The following is a 26,565-nucleotide window of genomic DNA, read 5'->3' as shown; positions in this document are numbered from 1 at the left end:
GATTATATGATTGATCGTATGCTTCGTACCTCTTTATATCTTAATGACATTCGGGACATGAAATGATATTTTTTGTGTATTTCTTTTTTATGATTATATCGTTGGAAAGTAGTATGGTCACAAGGTTATTGGATACGTAGGCTAATCCTAAACTTTAACCAAAGTGGATCACTCTGGTTGAAGCAAGCAGCCCACGTCACATTTACAATCCGACGTGTCAAAGAAAACTCTAGATTAGATATCCGTAGTGTCTACATGGCATCAAAAATTGAAAGGCCTTGTCATCATTCCTCTCTCCTGCAGCCCCTGGACGCCTCCTCCTCTACTGTCACCATCCTCTCCACTCTCCACCGTCTTAACGCCGTCTACACTCGCCCTCCAAATCCCAACAATCCTCCTAACCCCGTCGCCTTGTCCGTTATCTGCTTAGCTGGACGCCACTGCCTTCTGAATGGGCCAGCTGGCACCCCAACTCTCTGCACATGGACAGCTGCTTCTGTCGCCAATCCCATTCCGTTTTACCAAAACTCCCCTACCTTCCACTCTATTTACCGCCCCACCATTGCTATTTTTTCCCATTTTTCGTACTGCTTTCTACAAGACTAACTCATCCAAACAGCCACGTGGAGGGTAGTTCAGTAAATTCATGGAGGCTCTTCAAATCTTGCGTTAGCTTCTGGTTTGCGTAAGAAAGTAAAAAAATCTTGATAGTACAGGAATCTAGGTGAATAAATATGGGAAATCTAGGATGTGTTCGCTCATACCGGATCTCAAAGAATTTATACCCGTTTGATTAGATATGGGGCCACCTGGAGAGATCAACGTTGGAGAATTCGTTTCATTGAGAGTATGGTTGATTAAAATAGCTTAATCGTGATGAAAGTGACGGATCGGACGGCGGGTAGGCAGTTTTTTTTGTTGATTAATGGAGTGTCTGTTAGTGTGGATGTGGGGCCTACTGGACTGGGACGGCAGTGTTGATGCCACGTGGAAGAGATGAAGGAAAGGAGAGATAGTAAAAACGAGCCATAATGGGAGTTCAGTCTAACGTCAACGCTGGGGGAGAAGAGGCTTAACCTGCGCACACCAACCCACCTTAAATAATAATCCCTCAGCATTCCTCTGGACCTTACCCTCCGTTTCCGGAGCGTTTGAACACGCGCTCCCAAAATTGTGAAGGAGGAAAAAAATCGTTTCAATCCTTTCCCTAAATTGATTTTTTGATTTTAAAATTTGAAGTAATTAAAATAAAATAGAATTAATGACTTTCTCCCACTCCATTCACATTATTTTTATCAATTTATTAATAATTTGATACCCTTTTATCCTCATTTTCCATTTTTATTTTAAATATCTTTTTTCACATTATTTTTATCAATTTATTAATAATTTGATACCCTTTATCCTCATCTTCCATTTTTATTTTAAATATTTTTTTCACATTATTTTTATCAATTTATTAATAATTTGATACCTTTTATCCTCATCTTCCATTTTTATTTTAAATATTTTTTCAAAAAGGAAAAAATATTTAAAAAGATTACTTTATTACACAAAATTTAAAATATATATATAATTTCATAAGAATGAAAGCCTTGGATTAGAAGAAAATATTTAAGGCAATAGAAAATGGACCAAAATGAAAGCCTTGGAATTTGACAACAAAAGTGGAATAATCTTATCTCTGGGAAAGTGATGTCACTCGCCGTGGGGTGAGAGTAAGGGAGGAGTCTAAGAAAAAAACAACAAATACGAATTATAGGGGGTGAATGAAAATTGAAAACTAAGGAGAGTTGAGAAGAAAAATAATAAGAAAGAAAGAGTGAGAAAGTCTGAGAGAAAGACATAGAAAATAGAGAGAGAAGCGGAAACAAAGCCTGTCTCGTGAAACAGCAGGTGAAGGGGGAGAGAGAAGAAAAGAGGAGGAAAAATAAATAAAAGCTCAATCTTTCCTTTCTTTCTTTCTTTCTTTCTTTCTTTCTTCTCTCTTCTTCTCTCTCTGGAAAAAAAACTGAGGAAGAAAAAAAAAAAAAAAAAAAACCATCAATGCCTTTCTCTCTCTAAAGTTTTGCTACACACTTCACATTCATTCTTTGCTTCCTCCTTTTATATCACGAGATCCCTATCTCTTTCTTTCTTTCTTTCCCTTTTTTTTTTTTTTTTGTAGATGTCTTGTTCGGAGTGTTGGGGGTTTTGTTCTGGGTTGGGTTGGTGGTGGAGGTGTGTTGGTGGTTTTGCTGGGAGGCATTGGTGAGGTGGGGAGTGAGGGATAACGCGAGTTAGTTTTGATTTTGGGAGAGAAAATCGGGGGACCCCTTTTGGTGTGTCGGTGGGAAAATGTCGCATTCCGGGAAACCCATTTCGGAGGTAGGGTTGGGTGCAGTGGCGGATCGGTTTCGGGAGACGTTAAACTGCGACAGCAACAAGCCTGATTTTAAGGAACTCGATCTGGGCTCGCCGGTATCGCCGCTGCGGACTCGACGGAGTGGCCCGGCCGGGAGTGGAGTCACCACTACCAGCAGTAGCTCCAGTTCGTCCGGATCGGTGTCAGGCCGGAATGCGAACAACCAGCTTGCGAAACGAGCGGATGGCGCCGGAAACAACCACTCCGGCGAGCTTTCAGGGTCGAGCGAGAGTAGCCCGACGGCCGCCGAGAGCGTTCGATCTGGCGGGGCTTCTAGGAATTTTAAGCCCGGCCACGGGAGGTCCGATTCCGGTGGCGCCCACCCGTTAATCTATTCCGGCGGTGGCTCCGTGAATTCTCCGTCCGTCAACGTTTTCCCGACGGGCAACATTTGTCCATCTGGGAAGATTTTGAAAACTGGCATGGCCAATCGGAGCTCGAGAAGCGACGTTTTGGGGTCCGGAATGGGCAATTACGGCCACGGCAGCATAATGCGGGGCGGCGCCGCCCCAAAATCCGGCGATCCTGGCGTCACATATTCAAAGGGCAATGCCGGTTGCGAATCTGCGAAGAGGGCAATGTCGAGTTTGGATCCAGAAGAGGTGAAACAGGCCGGGAATGATCAATACAAAAGGGGCCATTTTCGAGAGGCATTGAGCTTTTACGATCGAGCAATTGCATTGTCTCCGGGAAATGCCGCTTACCACAGCAACCGGGCGGCGGCATTGACGGGTCTACGCCGGTTGCCGGAGGCGGTGAGGGAATGTGAGGAGGCCGTGAGGTTGGATCCAGGGTATTGGAGAGCTCATCAGCGTTTAGCATCACTTTACCGTAGGTGAGTTACACAAGAATTCCCTTGTTTTTCCTGCTTTTTATGATAATTTCAAGTGTTCTATCAAATTCTTGGATTTGAATTTCTGATTTTTGGTGGATTATTGTGAGTTTTGTTCTACATTGGTGAGCCTGTCAGATCCAGTTCATGTATTGTGATTTGTACATTTGGTGTTTTTTTGGCTTTGCTCACTGTTCTATATTCTTTCTCTGTACTGCTTTTCTTTCTTTTATTTTTTATTTTTTTTAACTTCTGGAACTGTTCATTTCCCTTCTTTTCCCCCCTGGTTTTGATAGTAGCAGTAGAAGATTAATGGGGATTACCGTGTTCTTATTAGGTTCTGAAGGGGTCTAGTTTGATGGGTATTTTCAGTTCTGGGATTGGTTTCAGTCTTTTGCTAGGTTGGTTTTAAGTGTTCCTTCCATTTGGCCGCTGAGAAAAATTGAATTTTAAAGAAAATGAATTTTGATCTCTTTTATTTTTTGTTGTATGGGTTCCAAGAAAATATGCAGATCACCTGAATTAAGCATGGTTTGGAGAGGTTTTTTGTTTCTTGGCTCTCAAAAGTAAGAAAAAACTTGAGACTCCATGCTTTAGTTTGTTGGATTTTCCTACATTTCTCGATAAGATAATTGCAATGTTACTCGGGTTTCTGTTTTCTCTCTTTCTCCTTATGTGCAATTAAGGGATATAATTCCTGTAAGGGTTGCAGGTTAGGGCAAGTAGAAAATGCGAGGAGGCACCTTTTTGTTCCTGGGCAGCAACCTGATCCAGCAGAGTTACAGAAGTTACTAGAAGTAGAGAAGCATCTTAGTAAATGCTCTGATGCCAGGAGGATCGGTGATTGGAGGAGTGCATTGAGGGAAGGTGATGCTGCCATTGCTGCTGGAGCTGACTCTTCTCCCCAGGTAGGATCACAATGTCTGAGATTTTCCTTTATTTTAGTTGGCAAAGTCGATGTCAATAGAAAACGGCCTTTTTCTGAACTAGTTCAGATTGAATTTACAGATCTTTACGTGTAGAGTAGAAGCCCATTTAAAGCTCCATCAACTTGACGACGCAGAATCAAACTTATCATACATTCCCAAATCTGAACCATCAGGACAATCATCCTCACAGGCTAAGTTTTTTGGGATGCTTTCTGAAGCTTACCTACATTTTGTTCAGGCCCAGATTGAGATGGCATTAGGAAGGTGAGTTTAGCAACTCTAAGCTTCATCAGAAAAAGAAAAAGAAGCCAAGGGTTTAGGAGAGAGTGAGAATGGATGATGGATGTCTTGCAGGTTTGAGAATGCAGTTACAGCTGTGGAGAAAGCTGGGCAGATTGATCCCCGCAATGTTGAAGTTGCTGTGCTTCTCAACAATGTGAGGATGGTTGCAAGAGCTCGTGCCCGTGGCAATGATCTCTTCAAATCTGAAAGGTTCACTGAAGCTTGCGCTGCATATGGTGAAGGCCTCAGGCTGGATCCTTCCAACTCTGTTCTTTATTGCAACAGAGCAGCTTGCTATTATAAGCTTGGAATGTGGGAACGATCTGTTGATGACTGCAATCAGGCCCTCTACATCCAACCCAATTACATGAAAGCTCTTCTCCGAAGGGCTGCCTCATACAGCAAGGTAAAGTGTCCGCTCCTAAAATCAGGCATTCCTTGTATAATATTTCCTTTAGGTTTTGTATGGTTTATATGATTGTTCAATTGTTGGGATTACAGCTAGAAAGGTGGGTTGATGCTGTCAGAGATTATGAGCTTTTGAGGAGGGAACTCCCAAATGACAATGATGTAGCTGAGTCTCTATTCCATGCCCAAGTTGCATTGAAGAAATCGCGTGGGGAAGAAGTCTATAATATGAAGTTTGGTGGCGAAGTGGAGGACGTATCAGGTCTTGAGCAGTTCAAGTCTGCAATATCTTCACCTGGTTAGCCTTCCCCATCTTCATTTCTCTTTCCACAATTCTTTAAGTTATTATCATGTCAACAATGTTCTCAAGGATAAAACCCTAAATTGCAGGTGTGTCCATTGTCCTTTTCAAAGCAGCCACCAATCCGCAAAGCGAGCAGATATCTCCGTTTGTAGACACCCTTTGTGGTCGATACCCATCATTAAGTTTTCTCAAGGTAAACATCCACATTTTTTTTTTTGTGTTGTGTCAGACTCATTTTATTCCACTTATCCAAATTCCTCACATGCATCTGCTACTTGTGATTTGTCCAAAGGTTGATGTGGAACAGAGCCCAGCAATAGCAAGTGTAGAGAATGTCAGGATACTGCCAACATTCAAGATCTATAAAAATGGTAGCCGAGTGAAGGAAATCATCTGCCCTACTCGCGAAGTGTTGGAATCCTCGGTGAGGCATTACGGTTTTTAGAACACATGACTTTACTGTAGTACCACTGTTTGTCACCCGGATTATGCTTTTTCCTCTTGCTCTTCACCTCCATGGGGGAGAGACACACCTCCCACAGCTGCCCCCGCCCCCTTCCTCACCCCAGCTCTCCTCCTACTATACAAGGACTATCAGTTATCTGTGACATAATCAGAGCAAATCTACATTACATAATAATCCCCCATTTGGACCCAGTTCCATCGGAACCCAGAGAAGAGAGATAGCTTTAGAGTTCCCCTTTTGCAGTTTCCATTTCATTCATTCATTCCCCCATTGCTCTCTGGTTTCCATCTTCTTTCCTCTCGCCTCTTTTTTCTATTCTCCGGTTTCGGGTAGGCCAGCAGCCCAGTTCTTGTATCCCCATCTTCCATTCAAACGTCAATAGTATCCCAGAACCTTGTACAATTCACTACATTTGCTCATTAGCTGAAGAAAGTTGAAGGATAGACAGAGAGAGAGGCTTTGGCTGGTGGCTGTCTTGTAGAAGAGGGTATGTTACCATGTATATATGTGATGATATATACAAAAGAGGAAAAAAAAAAAAAAAACCATTGGGGAAGGCATGACAGGGAGATTGGAAGTTGTCTGTCTGTTTGGGTACCTAGAAAATTGTTGGGTTAGGGAAAGAAAAGGATGAATATGACGATGATGATGTTATTGATATTGTTGTTTCTTTTATCTCAACCATTTCATCAATAAAAGCTCTCATTTTTTTTCTCTGTTCTTTCTTTCAATCCATCAATCTCTCACTGTTGTTTGTTGTTGGTAAGAGTACAATATGTGTCTTTAATACAAGTTTGGTCTCTTTCATTAATGGGTGGTTGATGCCATAAAGGGTTCGAGAGAGATGGGCCTGCAGGGCCCACTTAGGTTTTTCTTTTAATTTTGATTTTAATTTAATTGTACTTTAAATCTGGTGTTTGGTGGTGGGTGTGAGGGAGTGAGAAAAAGTTGGTTTGTATTCACATGTGAGGCATTTAAGTTGCTAACTTGCAAACAGTCCCTAACTCCTAACCACAAACGCCCAGAAAGTGCCCACACTGGTAGGCTCTAACATGCGCCGCGTTGCAATTAAACCCCCCCAACGTAGTAATCCTCTTTTCGTATTTTCACCCAACGTCCAGGGGTAGTATGGGAAATACGGCCAATCCTGTTATCGCAATATAAAATTTAATAAAAAAAAAGAGTAACGGTAATTTTAAAGTGATTGAGTGGGGCCCTATTTGAAGTTAACGGTTATGATCCCACCGTTTGACCGAAGTGGCCGTTGGAATTGACCAAATGGAACCTTCAACTCAATTGTGATTACATTTTGTTCACATTATGATGGGCTTCTTAATCACTAAAAGCTATTATTTTTATTTGAAAGAAGCGAATTATTATTATTTTCCAATTTTATGTAATTTCTAGGAAAATAAAACCCTAAATATTTAAAAATTGAGATTGGGTGCCTGGATTAGTGGATGGAGCATAATTGATTAGCAGACAAATAGGTGGTGGGTTGACCACAGCATTTATTGTTGAAATTTAATCAATGCTTTGAAAATGATATTGAATAAAAGGATCCAATGGGTTGAGTTGGGTTGATATTATTTAATGGGATGTTGACTCATTTGGCATCGTGACGATTAATTAATTGTGACATTTATTATTGACTAGTGCCACACTTTTCCCTTTCAAGTAACCTAATATGAGAATATGCTATTAAAGCTTGGTTCATCAATTGTGATTAAAATGAAACTTCTATAATAATAATAATAATAATAATAATAATAATAATAATAAAAGCCTTAAATTCTTTTTCCCCACAAAATTTTTATAATACCAATATTATCCATTAAAAATTATAATTTTGATTTTAACTTCAACTTTGTACTACAACAGAAAACAACGTGCTAATAAGGTCATTCGAAAGTAATTCAAGTAAAAAATGCCTTTGGTTTGTAATGACCCTAATGGTGTAATTAAACCACTTGATATGTGTCGGTCTTCTAATGCTGAATTAATCTAACATGAACGTATCACTAGGAGCTTGAGTGAAGACCACTAAGATCCCGTAAAATGATTGTCTTGAGTAGAATTAGTGAAACATAATTTCATAATTAATCTTCACTTCATTGTAAACATATTATTTGCATTTTAACATTTTATATAAATTATTTGAAGCAATTGGTTTATTTGTTTGGTCCATGACCTATTATTACATTACATTTCCACTCTCGTGATCTAATACTGATAATTTATTTTGTCATTACTTTATCATTGATCCCAAATTTTAAAAATCAAGGTTTTGACAAAAAAAAAAAAAAATCTTGAAATTTTGTCAGGAGAGAAAACACGAAGGTTAGAGATTTGATATAGTTTTGAAGTAATTTTGTCAGGAATTTCACTCTCTTAGGGAAATGGTTGTGGAGATATTCTAGGGAGGGTTCAGCTCTGTGGCATCAGGTTATTTTAAGCATTTATGGATCACACTCTAATGGTTGGAATGCCAACACTATAGTCAGATGGTCACATCGTTGTCATTGGAAGGCTATTGCACAAGTCTCCCAAGAGTTATCCAAGTTTACTCGGTTTGTGGTAGGAGACAGGGAAAGAATTTGGTTTTGGGAAGACTTGTGGTGGGGGGACCAACCTTTGGGGGTCCAATATCCAAGACTACTTAGAGTAGTCACGGATAAAAATACTCATATTTCTTCAATTCTCGGCTCTACTCACCCTTTCTCTTGGAACTTTAACTTTCGTCGTAACCTTTCCGATTTTAAGATAGAATATTTAGAAGGTCTCATGCAGTCTCTTGATCGTCTACATTTATCACATTCGATTCCAAATATGAGATCCTAATCTTTATCTCTTTCAGGACTTTTTACAGTCAAATCTTTCTTTCTTACCTTATCCCAATTTTCTGGTTTGCCTCCAATTTTCCCTACTAAGTTCGTCTTGAATTCTCAAGTCCCTTTCAAAGTTAAGTCATTTGTCTGATTAGTGGTACACAATAAGGTAAATACCAATGACTTGCTATAGTTGAGAAGACCCTACAAAGCACTTAGTCCCAACATTTGTAAGTCGTGCATGAAACATGGAGAAATAGTAGATCATCTTTTTCTCCATTGCTCTTTGACGACAGGGTTGTGACACAGATTTTTTCAGTTAACAAAGACGGATTGAGTTCCCCCAATGAGCATTTTTGACATGCTATCTACCAATTTTAACGGTTTTGGATCTTCTAAGAGAGGGATTGTTTTATGGCAAGCTGCCTACATCACTTTAATTTGGGTGGTGTGGCGGGAAAGAAATGTAAGGATTTTCTAGGATAAAGTAAGGAATTCAGAAAACTTTTGGGATTCTATTCATTTCATTGCTTATCTTTAGGCTTTTTGTTCTAAGGTTTTTAAAGGGATTCCCCTTAACGTGTTACAACTTGATTGGTTAGCGGTATGTAATCTCAATGGGTTGGTTTAACCTAGAGAGTTTGTTTGTTTGTATTTAGCATTTTTTTTGTATTTAATTCCTTATAGTTTTCTTTTTCTTTGGTGAGAGGATTCCTCATCCTTCTCTTGTACATCCTTTTTATCAATGTATTCCTTTATTGTTTCCTATCAATATATATATATATATATATATATATATATATATATATATATATATATATATATATAAAGTGATTTTTCTATAATTTATCCTAATTATTTTATAATTACTCTAAAATATGTATTTAAAATTTTTTGTATTTAAGATAATTTTATTAAGAAAACTTATAATTAAAAAAACCAACATGAAAGTAAGACAAATGATTTATTTTTTCAAATTAAAATCTTATACATGAATTAAATTATTGCATTTTAATCTAATTTTTATAATAAATAATTTAAAAAATATATATATATATGACATCGGTGTTGAGTAAAAATTGATTGTAGTATTCTTATCTTACACCGGAAATAAATTATTGTATTTTAATTAAAATTTTAGAATATTAATGTGTATGAAAATTATGACTTTACTATGGGCGAATGATATCGATTTTTATTTTCTCAACATTTTCCATTCATATTTTATAATTTTAATAAAGATGGGAGGCAATACAATTCGTACATATGTACCGATGTACGAGATGATTAAGTACGTACGCACGTTGTACGGTAACTTTTGGCCTTTTGCTGGTGGTACATTTCAGACTGCCAGGAAATATAGCCGTTGGGTTCAGACCTCAACGATAGGGTTCTATTATTGCTGCTTGCGCATGCCTGTACCATGCAAACGTATGAATGTCAATCAAGATAATGTCTGATAATATTTTTAAATATTATCCCTTTAAATTAAGCATAAGATCCCATAAAAATAAAAATAAATAAATGGTCCTATTATACTTGGTACTTGGTGATTAATCATCTTTTAAGTGTTAATTTTAGAAAACCATTTCCAAATCATTATTTTCATTTGGTTCGAAAAAAATAGTAATGTACCTAGAATCCTTAAAAATTTTAGGTTCTTTTATTTTTTTTAAAAAAATTCATAACATGCATGGGCATTTTGTAAAATTTGATATTTATGTTTTAAAGTTCTATTCAAACACTTTAAAAGTTGTATTTAACTTTCAAGTAGTAGGTTTAGCTTTTAAGCCACGACTTGAAGGTGACTTATCGATATATAATTATAGCATTTGAAAGAGTATAAAACATGTATTTTAATGAAAAATATTAGGGTATCAAATTAGTACTTATCGAAAATAAAATTTATATTGTTGAAAGTGTGTGATGAAATTTAAACCTTTAAATGAGAATTAGAATATATGAGATGAAGGTATAAATAAACAAGTAAGATGAAACCAAGATATAAAATAATAAAATTAAAGTATGAAGAAATAAGATCAAATTTAATGGTGAAACATATTTAAAGGAGTATGATATATATATTGAATATAAATAAAATGTAAATTTTTAGGAAAATTAATAGTTTAATATGATATCAGAATTTGATTTAGTGGATGTATAATTAAGGTGTTAAAGAGCATGATATAAGAAATTTATTTTATTGTTGTCATTATTATTACAATATTTATAGTGTTAGTTTTATGATAGTTATAAACCTATGAGAAAGTGCTTCTTTATTTGAATATTTATTAGATTGGATCATATCAAACCTACTTTGACATCTAAACCCATTTTCAATTGTTAACTTGTTAGAGATGATTTATATACCATGATATATTTAGATGTGACTTTTAAGTCCGAGTAAAAAAATGGAACAATTTTTAGCATAGAATAGCTTTGAAAGATGATAAAGAGTGACAAATTACAAATAATATATGTTATAAGAACAAATTTTCTACGTAATTTCATGAATTTTGATTATAACTCCTATCCATATCTATCAATATCTTATGATTAATATCCTCCAATACCTCACTAATCCATCTTAGAAACACTCATTCGTTATTTCAATCCATTTCACACATACTAATCCTATATAAAACTAAAATTCTAATGAAAGTGATGAGATAATAATAATAAAAAAATGTAAGATATGTGATGAAGAGGGTGAGTTGTTTTTCAGGTGAATTCATTTTTTTCACATGGTTTTAAATTTTATAATGGGTGTCTGAATATTAGTTGGGCTTGCTACTTAAAAGACCTTTTTTTTTTTTTTTCTTTACACATTATGATTTATATTAACCTTATTGAAATGAAACGAAGGCTAAGACATTGAATGGGTGCCAAACCAACCTCCAAACCAAAAGTTGAAGTTGTTCAAAATGAAACATGTTAGTTATTTATATTTTCTTTAATATTAAAATAAAAATTGTAAAATAATAAATTCTTTTAGGCTATGTTTCGTTTTTGAAAAATTTGAAGGAAAATACAAAAAAAGTAAATACAAAATAAAAGAAAAATAAAATAAAAAGTCAAGAAAAATAAAAAAAAATAGATTAAAAGTCGATAAATTATTTTTATTTGCTACTTCAAACTCATTTAATTTATTTTAATTTATTAATATAAAGATTAAATAATTTTAAAATATATAAGTTTCTAATTAGTTTTAATTATATTTGATATTTTCATAAGACAATTAAATATGAGAAAATCATTTTCTTTCATCTAGTTTTAAAAAAAAAATAGTAATGTACCTAATTTTGTTTTTTTTAAAAAAAAAAATTAGTATTTTTTTTTGGAAATTATTTTTATTTTTATTATTTCTTATTGAATTTAAAATTTTAATTGAAAAAAAGAAAATAAATTATCCCTCATAATACTTTAAATATAGTATTGTAACTTTTATATGACATTGGGATACCAATTTTTATAATTGCTTTTTATGATGTAAACTTTTATTAAAATTTTACTTTTCAAATAAAGTGAGTCATTTCATTTTTTCAAAACGTAGATGAATCATATCACAAAATGTGAGATCTATTTTTTAAAGTTCTTTTCAAACATTTTAAAAATTATATTTTATCCTTCAAACCCTAGGTTTAGCTTTTAAGCTACCGTTGCAAGACATACCAATTTATAATTATAACATTTGAAATAGTATAAAACAAATATTTTGGTAAAAAAGCTTATGGTATCAAATTGGTTCGTATTAAATATCCAATCTATGTTGTTGAAAGTGTATAATAAAATTTAAGTCGAAGAATAAGAGTATAATATGTGATCAAGATAGCAACAAATGGGTCAAATACAAACAAATAAAACCAAAATACAAAATAATTAGATTAAAGTACAAAAAAAAAAATTATAAACAAACTTAGGGATATAGTAATGGACTAAGGTATACACTTGACACTATCTAATTCGTTCCGATGTTTGATATTATAGCTAACAAGTTTGCTGATCTTCTTGTTTACAAACCCTATTTCGAACACATTGGCCATTATTAGCCGGCTGCAAATGCCTCAACCATGCATAAGAGGCTATTAGCAAGGCTCTTGAAGTGAATTTTTTCAGTAGCCTCATCATCCATGGTGATCTCAATAACCAGAGGCCACAACATGAGCTCATTTGGCCTTAACTCCTTTGAGGTTCTTCATCCTTCTCAATGTAGCCATGACTCTCAATATTATAGCTATAACAAGTTTGCTGATCTTCTTGTTACCCGGTATTGTTAACAAACCCTATTTCGATCACATTGGCAAAAGGGAGAAGACTGGAGGGGATTTTGAATTCTTGGAGCAGTGAAATGGCTGTTCTCTAACCCTTCTTCATGACCCTTCTTCACAACTCCCCCTTTCGTTGTAGGGATGACAAATATCTTAAGATGTTTTTGGTTGACTGACAGAGTGAGTTAACTTCTAAGATGCCCACAAAACCCAATTTGATTGTCTCATTAAAATTTTGTTTATCGAAAGTCGTAATGAGAGTTTCTTGACCTTGTTTTCACAGTATAAAAACCTTGAACTTATTTTGATGATTATGTAGCTAGGGATGGTTTGGTATGACTGAATTAAAGCTAAGTGCTCATATTGGAACATTTTTATTACTAATTTAATTGCAATATTCGATAAATCAACTTATACCCTATATATATTCTTTAAGTTGAGTTTAATTTTATCCTTCCCATTGAATCATTAGTAAATTCCCAACGAATAAGTATTCCATTATCATTTGCCAAATATCAAAATCAATACCCAAAACCCAAAACCCATTTATTAAAAAAATGACAAACAAGAACCAAAAACATTATGCTAAGATTTCTACTCCTTAACTCTTCTTGCTATGGAAGCATGATTTATCTCTTCTCCCGAATGTTATGAAACAAATTTTAACATTAAATTGAATAATTCTCAATTCTTAGAAAGATTAATGAAGACATCAAAAACAAAGAATGAGAAAGTACAAATAACACATGTTATTTTGTAATTCACAGGGAATTGATAATTATTTTCCTAACTCGTTTTTATGAATTTTGTTTATAATCTCCTTAAATATCTTATGTTTAATACCCTCCAATATCTCATTAATCCATTTTAGAAATACTCATTCATTATTTCAATCCATTTCACATATACTTATCCTATATAAAACCAAAATTCTCATGAAAATGATGAGAAAAAAAAATGTAAGATATGTGATGAAGAGATAGCAAATTGAGTGTGTTGTTTTCTCGCTTTAAATTCTATAATAGCCGGCTAAACATAACTTGGGCTTGCTACTTAAAACTTTTTGGAAATGTTAGGTTTTGTGTTAAACTCATTGAACCGAAGGTCAAGAAATCGAATGGGACCAAACCAAATTCCAAATCAAAGTTGTTAATATGTGTAGCAATATTTCAAGCATTAAGATACTGAAATAGGAAAAAAATTAAATACAAATATAAATAAATGAAATAATTTTTATCATGCTTTTTCTTTGAGAACCACCTTTTTATGTAGCATAGGACGTGATCAACTTTTGTTTTTCGTGTTGGAATCTAAAAAGAGAACCAACACAACATTTCCTACGTTGTTTAAGAAAAATGATTATTTTTTTATATTTGGTTTTATTATAAAAAAGATTAGAAAAATTAAATATAATTAAAATTAGTTAAAAACTTATATATTTTTAATTTAATCCTTATATGAAATAATCAAAATAAATAAAATAAATTTAAAACCATATATAAAACTAATTTATTGATTTTAATTTTAATTTTTATTGTCCTTTATTTTTTCTTCTTTTATATTTTTTCAATCATATCTTTCCTTAAATTTATTGTGAACCAAATATAATATGCTTGAACAATACTTATTCAAGGCTATTCAACCTTAATTAAGGATTGAAATTTCGGGATATTTTGCCAAAAAATTAGAAATATCATTTGAAATTTTGATAAAAAACCAAAATTTTGTGAAAAAAAAAAAATCAAAAGTGGGGAGCACGCACGTGGAGGAGATTTTTCCTCAAAAAATTGTCGAGTAATCACTGATTTGTAAAAAAAATGGCTAATTTTTTTGCCGCCAATTTTATGAAAAAATAGGCGATTTTTTATTTTTATGAAAAGTCACCGATTTTTTGGCTGACTTTTCAAAAAACGCCAGTTTTTTTTATTATATATATATATATATATATATATATATATTTATGATTTTATTAATTATTCATTTTTAATTTATCTTTCATATTAAATTTATAATTTTATATTATTCTTTTATTTTTAACCGCTTTTAATATTTATCTCATCAATCTTATTTTTAAAAATTATTACTACTACACTCTTAATTTTTTTTAAATATTTATCCTTTAATTTTAAATATTTTTATTTTAAAATATTAAAAATGTAATTTTACTCAAAAATGACTATAATATAAAAAAAAAACAATAAAATTCCAATATTTTATAAATTAAAATTAATTTGATAAGATAAATTATGAATAAATTTAATTATTTAAATAAATTAATGTTAAGAAAAAGTTTCATCACAATTTTGTATTAAAATTCTGAAAATTAAATCTCAAATAAAATATTTTATATAACTCATTTTAATTTTTTATTTAAAATGTAATAAAACATGTTTTAATAAAAGTATTTTAAATAAATGAATAAAGGAATTTAAGCTTATTTTTATAAAAATTTGATAAATATTATCTTTAATCATACTTATATCAATTACACTTACAAAATAATTTTAATATATGTATTCTTCCTTATTTTATCATATTTTTATGAATTTTAAAATATTTCTATTTCATTGATATTTTTATCAAAATATCTATTGATATATTTTTTTTATATTTCTGATCTATTCATAAAATCCAAGTACTGATATATCTGTATTTACTGATATTTCAAATATTGACCTTAATAAGAATATGAGTAACAAAATTAATATGTTTTTGTTAAATATAAAATAAATAAAAAATATATCAATTTTTATAATATTTATACATTATAGAAAATGTCTACTAATTCATATCACTATTAATTTATTATTAGACAAAAGTATGATTATATTCATTTTACCCTCAATACAAGTTCTTTTATCATTATAACTTTTTAGAAGTTCTTATTTATTTAACTTGGGCAATTATGAAAACTATGAGTCCAACGGTAAAATCTTATTGAGAAAAGGGGTTTGCTCCATACTCTGAAGTTTGATCTTGTGTAGTAGACAAGGGCAAGGCAAAACAATAATTTTCCATTAGACTTCTTCACCTGAAAAAAATGAATTATTCTAAAAATACAGATATCAATGATTAGATTTACAAAAATGTTAAAAATATAAAAAATATCGATGTTTAAAAACTTTAAGAAATAATAAAAATAAGGAATAAAATTAGTTAATTAAAAAAACTAATATATGTATAAATTTTAAAAGAAATGATAATATATATACATATATTTGAAAATATTTATAAATTTATATTTTTTACATTTAATTAATCAATAAAAGATATAAACAAAATGTATTAACAAGATTATGATAATACTTTCTATAAAATAATATAATTAAAATTAATTATTTATTATGATTTTACTTTAATATTTTAATTTTTAAATTAATTTATTAATTTATTAAAATTTTAATTTGATTTTTTATTTTAATATGTATTAAGAGTGGTTTTGAATTTTAGCATATTCTACCTCTAAAAATCAAGCAAAAATTAGAATTATTTTATTAAAACAGATGAAACAATCTCAAAAATTTTAATATAACTAATTTAAATTTGGAAAGTAACCGTTTTATATGAAGGCTGTGGGGACAAGCGGGGACAAATGATACTACATGTTAACATTTATTCTAGGTGAATCCACTAAGTGGCCTTTTACTTTGGTGAAATGCTGGTCAAAAGATATGGCCTGAAAATGATGGTAATAAAGCAGGAAAAATTTGGGGAATAATATTGTACATTCGGTCCAGCTGACTATCTCTCATTTTTTCTAATCCTCTTGTCTTCTACACAATCTCATATTTAGTAACCTCCACTATCTCAATGATTATCCTCCTTTCCATTCAAATACACCACATTATATTCCTTTCTAACAAATTATTTTTATTACATTTTCACCTACCATGTCTGTCATATAAATTATGAATTCTCATTCAAAAGAAATGGTTGAAAAATAAAATAAAATGCAAGTATGCTATAAGTAATATGAGAACAAATAGCGTGAAGAAACTGAAGTTTTTGTGTGAAGAGAGCTCATGCTTATTTGTTGCAAAATTGGGCCTCCAGGAGATGAATATTAGCTGGTTACAGCTTTGGCGCAATGCAACCTAGGGGAAGGTGGAATCTAAGAATTTTTTAACTCATCATTGAGACTGAAAATTGTAGGTTCACAAATGGGTATCATGTTAAAAATCTCAATTTTAGATGTAAAATTGGATAATAAATTTGATGAACTATTGTACTAACCAATGTTTTCAGAATCAAACTGAATATTGAACCGGAAAAATTATCGATTCATGGTTTACTAGTCGAACTGACGGTCGAACCGTGGTTGAAGCGGTGACGTTATAAATATATAATTTATAAATTACTAAAATTTAAAATAATTATAAAAATTAAAATAATAATTTATATATTATTTAAAAATTAAAATTTTATTTAAAAATCAGAAAATTAGTTTCAAATTAGAAATTAAAATTAAAATCATAATTTTAATTTAAAATTTAAAATTTAAATATTTATTTTTAAATAAAAAACTTATTTTAAAATAAGAAATTAATTTAAAATGGTAATGTTTTTACCATTAAATCATATCTCATACATATAAAAGGTAATTTTTAATTTTTACTTTATCAGCTCCTCTGGCACACTGTTGCAGTGAAGACCCACAAAACGACACCACTGGAGGGGGAGCAATTTGACTATGAGGGGTTGTCTTGCTGACGTCACCGTTGTAAAATTCAGTCCACTTGACGATTCACCACCGCCGACACCAAAGCTTCTCATATTTCTGAACAAGTCACGGATTGGGTTTTTTCTTATTCATCTTCTTTAATCTTTTGGGTTAAAAGTTCCAATTTCAGAATCCTGGGTGTTTGCTTTTGAAAGGGGGAATCTCTGATTTTTTATTTATTTATTTTGGAAATGTTCTGATATGTTGTTGTGATTGGGAAGAAAATGAGAATGTTTGAAAATTTTCTTGTAACCTAATCGAGTCACGGTCGACTATGGGTGGGGGGAGACTGTTCTGGAAGAACGAAGAAGAAAGAGAAGGCATCATTTTGGAAGCCAAGGAAAAAGTTCATTTGAACCATTTGATTCGTTAAAAATTGGTCGGATCGGTCTGTTCGTCGATTCTAGCGGTTCGATGACGGTTCAAAGACTGGTCGGTTCAAAGGGGTGAATCGAACCCGACTGGTGACTAGTCGGACCAGTCCGGTCCAGTTTTTAAAATGTGGGTACTAACAAATTGGATGATTCATTATCACTTTTTTGGTATAGTATTAACATTAGCGTAAATAAGGACAACAATTCGTGTTAATAGATCGTGTTCGTTTTTTGTTAAAATTCTTACACTTACTTTAAATGGGTTAATCGTAATATGATACAAATTATAATCAGGTTAAAAGAGTGAACCCAAATATTATTAAGAGATAATATATTGTATAACTCATTTAATAACTCAATATGATTAATCTCTCAATTCGATATGCCTATAAGCCAATTGATCTATATATTCAAAATCAAATTTTAAATAAGTAAAATTTGGGTTAAATAGTTTACCATTATAATTAGGTTTATCAATATAATTATTTAATAGGTTAATTTAAATCAAATTCATATTATACAAATTGACTTAAAAATAACATTTTTATTGAAAGAATAATGTAGATTGACATGATTTGACCTAAGTATCATTATACTTTATCCAAACCCATAAAAGAATATGTTGAATTTAAGAATGTGTTGAGAAATCATATTAAACTTTACCACCTTTAAAGGCAAAGCCACCCAACTTCCTTGTAGCAACCTTTAAGATTGCACCATCTATCTTATGTGGTAAAATCTTGTGGCATAATTCCAAATCTAATCACCAATAACAAAATCCTCATTAAATCAAAAGCCAGGCACTTAACCACCACCACTACCATGAGAAACCACAATAACTTCCATTCATTATAATAACCCAGTAAATATCAAACTCACTCTATTTCTAAAATTTTCAGAGGCTCGATCACACTCTTTCCTCTTAATTTTGGTAATCTATATTTAATATAAAATATATACATAATTATTTGGTCTCATAAAATCCTATATAGTAACACAAAAGTGTAATTGTAACCGCTGAGTTATAGTCCATCAAAACCACCCTATCTTGAATGACCGCCATCATAGTTTTTATTGAGTTATCAAATGATTTTTCTTAGGCTTGAGATGGTCTTTAGTCCAAAAATCTAGGGTTTTAGATTTTCTTTGATACAAATATGAATTGGTAAATCTTATTGATATATAAGAGAAGCACACATTGACAATTATATGTGTTCTGTCAAGTAATTTACCTTTTACTCAATCTATTCGATTCAAGTTCATTAATAAATGAGTCAATCTTTCTTGTCTTAATGAGCTTCTAATTTTATAAAATTATGATTTTTAAACTATCTCATATATTTGATGACAAAGTAAGTCAAACCTCTCATCCAGATACATCAAGCTTAATTATGTTTCTTGAGTATTGTTTTGATTTAAATGTTGCAACATAAGTATGGTTCTAGGCATTAAGAGTGGGTGCATAGCATTGAAATAAGGGTAATGCTACCACTAATACAATATCCATGTATATTCTTGTGTGTCATGTTATGTGTGTCATAATAAATATTATTTATTGATAAATTAATAAATTATTTATTTATTAATAAATCAATAATTTGCTAAGATAACAATTATTTTGTAAAGGTTTTGCAAGAATGCCTAGACTATCTTTTTACTAAAGATAGATTGAATCACATATTGTTTTCTTAGATGTGAAGATCATTAGTCAATTCTATAGCATCCCACTCAGAACATAACAAATTCACTCCAAATTTGATAAGCCCTTCGCGTGGTCTTTCTGGTTCCATTTCCATGTATGAGAGAGGAAGAGAAAGTGAAAGATACCAAACTAATTTTTATGAGGCCTATTTCCCATTCCCAAATCCAGAAAAGAAAGTGAAAGAGTAATATTGATAAGGTTTTTTAAAGACAAACTTACTCACAATATTCATGAAAAAGAAATAAATGTAATATGAATGGATATTATATAAATTAAAAATTACAAAAACTCACAAAATTATTAAATTATTACGAATGTCTTAAGAAAATTTAATAATTTTCAAATCAAGTATCCAAATTCGATTTTCAAAATTAATTATGTAGTTTCAAACTTAATTACTCAAATTCAAATTGATTTTTAAAATCAATTATCATCAAGCTAGCTTCTTGAATAGCAACAGCAATAGAGTTCAAATTTCATCCTTCTCTATCAACAACAATGATATGGAGAAAAACAAATAGATTTCAAAATTCTCTAACAACAACGATGATAAGGAGAAAAACAAATAGATTTCAAAATCCATCATTCTTGAAAAGAAACCCATAAAACTAGCGTACACCGTTAATATGTCATTTAAAGGTTGCCACGAAGTTTCCAATTTTTTTCTCCATCCATCTTTAATAACCTTCAATATCTCAATTTATACCTCTTTTTTTCATTCATATTTGATTATATGTCATATTTAATCTCCTCCTTTTTATTCATATTCTATTATGTGTGATTCATATTTAATAAATCACATGATAACATATGATTGAAGAGTATTGACATAACAAACCATTCTCAAGACATTTTATCATATAAATAGATGAATTCTCATTCAAAAACTATGTTGAGAAAAATGCAACTTGCACAAATTTGATTCTCATTCAAAAGTTGTGGTAAGAAAAATGCTAACTTGTAAAAATATGATAAATGTGGAAGGCAAATGGTGCGAGAAAATTGAGTTCTATAGTAATAGTTGCAAAGAAGAAAGAGTAATGAAACAAAAATGAGTTTAATTAATTCTAGCTAGTTGATTGTGCCCTAGACTCACCACCAAATTGGGGTGGGGTGAAACTAAGAATGTTTTGGACTCATCATTGATGCTAGCAGACCTGGACCCTACTTCTGTAACGCCCCTGAATATAACACCAACTTCTAATGGCTTGTGACAAAATTGAAAAAAAGTGACACCCAGCCCTCAACCCACTAACGTAGCTCCTATAGATTATAACCCTACACATACCATACTCTAAATTTTATCAACGGCTGGTAAAATCATGAATGCAGAAAGCCAAAACGCGGATACAAATTCCCCCTTATGAGTTTATTTCAGCATATACACTTGGGCTCATGGCTTATAAATTCCTTTTTCCAATCACCATCCTGCTGAAGATAGAGACCAATTCCATGTGTGGGAAAGGAAGAGGATGTGAAAGAACAATGTTGACTAGGATGGAACTTGGATTCGGTCAAAACCTAATATGAGGTTTTGGAGGATTTGGACAAATATTTTTAATATTTGGATTGGACTTAGATTAAGAAAACTTTAATCCGAACTGAGTTCGGGTTGGGCTTAGGCAATCCAATCCCAAACCGAACACAATTTAATATTTATAATTTACATTATTATATGTAAAAGTATTTTGTTTATATCATTTTAAATAATTTAATTATTTAATTTTTGTTAGACATGTACAAAAGATAAAATTAGATGGGATCAACGTAATCCAACCCTCCATTTGCATTGCAAATAACATATTACCCCAAGGTTACACTAATGTACCATGGTAGGCTACATATACATTACCATTGCATTGGATTTTATCACTTGAAATCTCGCATGTAAGGTTGCTTTTGGTTTAAAAAACAATTTTTAGTTTTTATTTTCTAAAAACAGTTTTTGCTTTTTCTTCTTGAAAATGGTTTTAATTACGACAAGTGAAAATTATTTTTTGAAATATTAAATTTGTAAAAATGATGAAAAAAATCATTAAAATATTATATATGCAGTACATATGTATATTTTTTTTATTCATAGTATAATTGACCTTGTTATTGTATTTGACTTATTTTATTTTATTTTTTTCATTTTTTATAATAGTTTTATTTTAAAATGTTTAAGTGAAACGTTTTAATTTACTTATAATTATTCAAATAAATTATTATAATAGAAAAATAAATTCACTCATAATAATCCATATAAAATATTTATATCATATTTTTAATATAATATTTTATTTTAAATATATATGAGATAATATTTCTTTCATATGTGTAATGTGGGTCCTATATGGTTTTTTATGTGATTTTTTTTTCAACATTTCAAAAAATAAATTTCACTTTTAAAAGTTTAAAAACACCAAATTCATGTTCATTTTTTCCTCTTTTTTAGCTCAATTTTTGTTAAAAAAATTGAAATGGCAAAATGCTCCTAACAATCCACACTTGGCAGTTGGGAGAAGAGAGACCAAAGGATTGTTTAACATTTTTTATTAAATACTTTCAAAAAATAGTTATTTTTAAGAACAAATTTCACAAAATTTTATTTAGAAATTCAAATATAAAAAATTGTTTTGCCATCTTATCCTCTCCAAAGATACCATATATTTATATGCAATACACAAATTTTAAGTAATCCACAAAAAAAATATTTGAAAACATCTTAGTTTAATTCTCCAAAATATGGTTTTTAGTTAAAAAAAAATTCTTAAATGTATTTTTTGAATTAGAAAATGATATGCTCCTATAAATAATCTCAAATTATTTTTAAGAATGATTTGAAATATAATCCAAATATATATATATATATATATAATATAATTTGTTGTGAGCTTCCTATCATCCTTTTTTATAAAGGTAAAGGAACTTTGGCCAATGGATGGTAGGAAACTTATCGGTGATCTGAGTCTTGAGCAAAAAAAAAATTGAGACATTAACTATTAGGAAGAAGTGAATATGGACAAGATCGTCTCCTTTTATCATCCTTACATGGGAGCGAATGAGAAATTGAGATATGATTTAATAATACATTATTTTAGTTGACTTTAGTTTTATTCATATTAATGTCCCCTGAAAACAAACAAAATTTTTTGTTAAATTCTTGTATGACTAATAAACTCAAATTCTAGAATCACTCGTTTTACAAAGAATTTCATGCAAACTCACCATTTGTCATTGTCTATCTTTAGTAACCTCTAATATCTCACTTTATACCTCCTCTATGCATCACATAATTCATATCCCATTTCAACACAATTTATATACTCACAAGCAATTCTTGAGATGTCTGTTCAAATAAATAGATGAATTCTCATTCAAAAGTTATTGTAAGAAAAATACATTTGGCATGAAAGTGATAAAAGTGAGAGTAAATAGTGTGAGAAATATAAATTCTTGTCATGCAAGAAAAGGTTTAACCAAAAGAATAATAACACAAAACTCAATTTATAGCTTGTGTAGAGTATTGTTTTGATGTGAAAGTGTAGAACATCACATCTTCATACTTTTTTTTAAGGGATCTTCATATTCATGTATCAATAAATCAAGGCATATAGACAAATTTATACATGAATATGAAATTCAAGTATCACCAGATAGAAATCATTTTCTTTACAATTCTCTATTTCTATTTTGTTTGAAGTTTAATAAAGTAAATATCATTTCTTTCATTCACTTAACACATATTTTTAGATGTTTTTTATAAGTATGATTTACACTAACATAATAGGATCTAAAATTACAAGCCTATAGAAGTTGGGTCAAAGTGTGTCAGTATTAAGTCTAATTATTTATTTATTTAAGCAAAATTAGAATATTTTGAGTAGAATTAATATTAAAACACAATATTTTCTTTAAATTAATAAATCATTTATTTATTGATAAATCAATAATTTACTAAAATAATAATTATTTTATAGGGTTTTCCGTATAATCCAACACATAACAAACTCACCCTAAATTTTATTATTCCTCAACATAGTCCTCCCAATTCCATGTTTGAATGGGTAAAAGAAAGTGAACAATAACAAATTAAATTTTATCAAGTCTCACAAAATCTAAATCATTCCGTCATCAATTCCATTATTGAACTTGGAGAAAGAGAAAATAAAAGATAACAAATTAAATTTTATCGAGCCTCATAAAATCTAAATCTTTCCCGTTGCCAATTCCATATTTGAACATAGAGGAAGAGAAAGTGAAAGAAGAGTATTAACAAAGAACAAATATTTTTTTTAAAAGAAATAATAAGATTGGAATAAAAATGGTGAACTATAATATGATTATGAATATTAGAGTCCAACTAACATTGGGCACGATGTGATGGTAGATGACCCATGGGCCATTTAACATTATTAATGAAGTTTTTAAACCTTTTTTTATAAAGTTTCAATGTAAGATCATTTAAAGCTTATGATATGAAATAAAATGATGTAACCATACTACTATCCTTCCACTTATGATGAAGATTTTGAAACAACAAAATAATATACATATAGAACTATAATATGATTATGAATATTAGAGTTCGACTAACATTAGGTCACGATGTGATGGTGAATGACCCATGGGCCATTTAACATTGTTAATTAAGTTTTTAAACCTTTTTTTATGAAGTTTCAATGTAGGATCATTTAAATCATATGATTTGAAATAGAATGATGTAACCATTCTATTACCTATCCACTTATGATGTAGATTTTGAAACAACAATATATATATATATATATAATTTCTTATAATTATTTTTACCTTTAATAAAATATAAATTATATATGTATAATGTTATCGATTCAACTGTGATTCAACCATTGTCATTGAACTATGAATTGTGAACTTTTTCATTACTTTTATCGATCTAAGTTCTACAACATTACTTTTTACAATTTTCATTTTTTCTTTATATAATATTCTTTAAATTAATAAATCATTCATTTATTGATAAATTATTCGGTTCATTGATAAATTAATAATTCATTAAAATAATATTTATTTTATAAGGCTTTTTATGCATCATTCAACACACAACAAACACGGGGTGGTCTTTCCTTTTCCCAATTTGATGATTGAAAGAGGAAGTGAAGCCATTGGGAAACCCAATTCACTCTAAATTTGAGTAAAACTGACATAATCTTTGCTGTTCCTAATTCCATATTTGGGAGAGCAAGAGTTCCCAATTCTATGTGTGGAAGAGGAAGAGAAAGTGAAATAACAATATTGATAAGCTTCCTCACAATACTCACAAATAACAAGGCAGTAGCAGGATGCATAGATATTACATAAGTTATAACTTATTAGCAAAATTATACAAATTATTAAATTATCTAAATCTCTTCAAAATTTTAGTAATTTTCAAGATTAACCATCCAAATTCAAATTGATTTTCAAAATGAATCATAAAAATAGCAATTCAAAATTAATTGTTCAAATTCAAATTCATTTCCAAAATCAATTATCCAAGTGAAAACGAATTCATCCTTCTTGAACATTAAGAATATGGATACAAAGAAAAATAAAAAAGTTCAACATTAAAATGTTTTATCATCATACATGGTACATATGTGATTCAAAGGGGTCATGAATTTCCTCTATCTTTAATTACCTCCAATATCTCAATTTATACATCCATTTTCCATTCATATTTGATAAAGACATTTTGTCATATAAATAGATGAATTCTCATTCAAAAATTATGTTAAAGAAAATACAACTTACAAAAATTTGATTCTCATTCAAAAGTTGTGTTCCAAAAAAATACAACTTGCAAAAAATACAATATACTTGAGAAGAAATTGGTGTGAGAAGTGTGAGAAAACTGAGTTGTTTTTAAACATAAAAGGACTAGCTGCAAGAGAAAAGAGTAGTAAGACAAACCCTAACCCTCAATGAGTTTAACTCTAGCTTTGATTATAGCCTGACCTCCCACCAAATTAAGGAATGGTAAAACCAAGAACCTTGACTCATCATTTTTACTAATACACCCCGGACCCAACTTTTAAGTTTGTAACAGCCCCTATATATGATACCAACTTCTAAAGACTTGTGTCATAATTGGAAAAAAGTGACGACTCTCTCCTTAAGCATAACCCTGCCCTGCCCTCAACCCACCCCTCAACGTTAGCTTCTATTGACTATAACCCAACACATACCATACTCTAAATTCTAAATTTTATCAAGGCCAGGACATGGTTTTCCTCTAAAACATCCAGGAATCTAGCTTCCTCTACCGACAAAAGCATCAAGAAAGCCGAATAGTTCCCAATTCCATGTTTGGGAGAGGACAAAGAACTTGAAAGAACAAAGTTGACAAGGATTTTTAAAGAGGAAATTTACCAAGCTCATTCACAATATTTTCCTTAACTCTCACATTTCAATTTCCAAAGGGAAAATAATTAGTAGGCATTAATCGGGACGTTTTGCCAAACACTAAACTTTGATCGATCAAGCATTACTTCTACATAAGTTCCATTTGAAATTCACCATCGTAGATACATAAGCATATGTGTTATTTAAAGAGGCCACAAATTTTCACCATTTCATTGTCATCACACCCCACTTGCATGCGAGCAAATGCATTCCTTCATTGTTTATATTTATATTCTTGATTTTAACTCGTATTTATTTTCATTAATTTTAAATAACAAACATTTGTATAAAATAAAGTATTATACATAATAACTATTAAAAATGAGTCATGGATGTAAAATCATAATTTTAAAATATATCCACATTAGCATGAGTAAATGTGATAAAAATGATTTGAAATTGAGAATAAATTAATTATTTTAACTTTATATTTAAAATTTAAAATAACTTTAAGTTACAATGTTAAATTATTTATGAAACATACTTAATCTACTTAATGAGTTAAAGTAAATTATTAAGTCTTATTAAGTTATTGAATTGATTTATCAAATACTCTCTTAAGTTGTCGACTTGAAACTTATAACTTAATTTTTTAAGTTATGTACTAAGGTTGTTTAGTAAAGTTAACTTAATATTTATT

At 30.6% G+C, this 26,565-nt stretch overlaps 1 protein-coding gene across 1 annotated transcript; it reads left to right on the top strand.

The window, feature by feature from the left end:
• Nucleotides 1–1,988: 1,988 nt before the first annotated feature.
• LOC117909202 (TPR repeat-containing thioredoxin TTL1) lies at nt 1,989–6,346 on the top strand. Its single transcript, XM_034823129.1, has 7 exons — nt 1,989–3,239; nt 3,949–4,144; nt 4,245–4,429; nt 4,520–4,853; nt 4,949–5,153; nt 5,246–5,352; nt 5,452–6,346. The coding sequence occupies exons 1-7, from the start codon at nt 2,338–2,340 to the stop codon at nt 5,602–5,604; spliced, it is 2,082 nt and encodes a 693-aa protein (XP_034679020.1). The 5' UTR covers nt 1,989–2,337; the 3' UTR covers nt 5,605–6,346.
• Nucleotides 6,347–26,565: the final 20,219 nt, after the last annotated feature.

This window comes from Vitis riparia, chromosome 19, assembly GCF_004353265.1.
Source record: "Vitis riparia cultivar Riparia Gloire de Montpellier isolate 1030 chromosome 19, EGFV_Vit.rip_1.0, whole genome shotgun sequence".
In the NCBI taxonomy this organism is placed as follows: Eukaryota; Viridiplantae; Streptophyta; class Magnoliopsida; order Vitales; family Vitaceae; genus Vitis; species Vitis riparia.
Note: the sequence above shows the minus strand (reverse complement) of the source record. Positions and strands in the feature narration are given on the sequence as shown.

What these genes read in the sequence shown, in the direction of transcription:
- LOC117909202 (XM_034823129.1), top strand. Translation starts at nt 2,338, where the DNA reads ATGTCGCATTCCGGGAAACCCATTTCGGAGGTAGGGTTGGGTGCAGTG. An exon ending in TTAGCATCACTTTACCGTAG is followed by an intron (nt 3,240 to 3,948) that starts GTGAGTTACACA and finishes TAAGGGTTGCAG; the next exon opens with GTTAGGGCAAGTAGAAAATG. An exon ending in GAGCTGACTCTTCTCCCCAG is followed by an intron (nt 4,145 to 4,244) that starts GTAGGATCACAA and finishes TTGAATTTACAG; the next exon opens with ATCTTTACGTGTAGAGTAGA.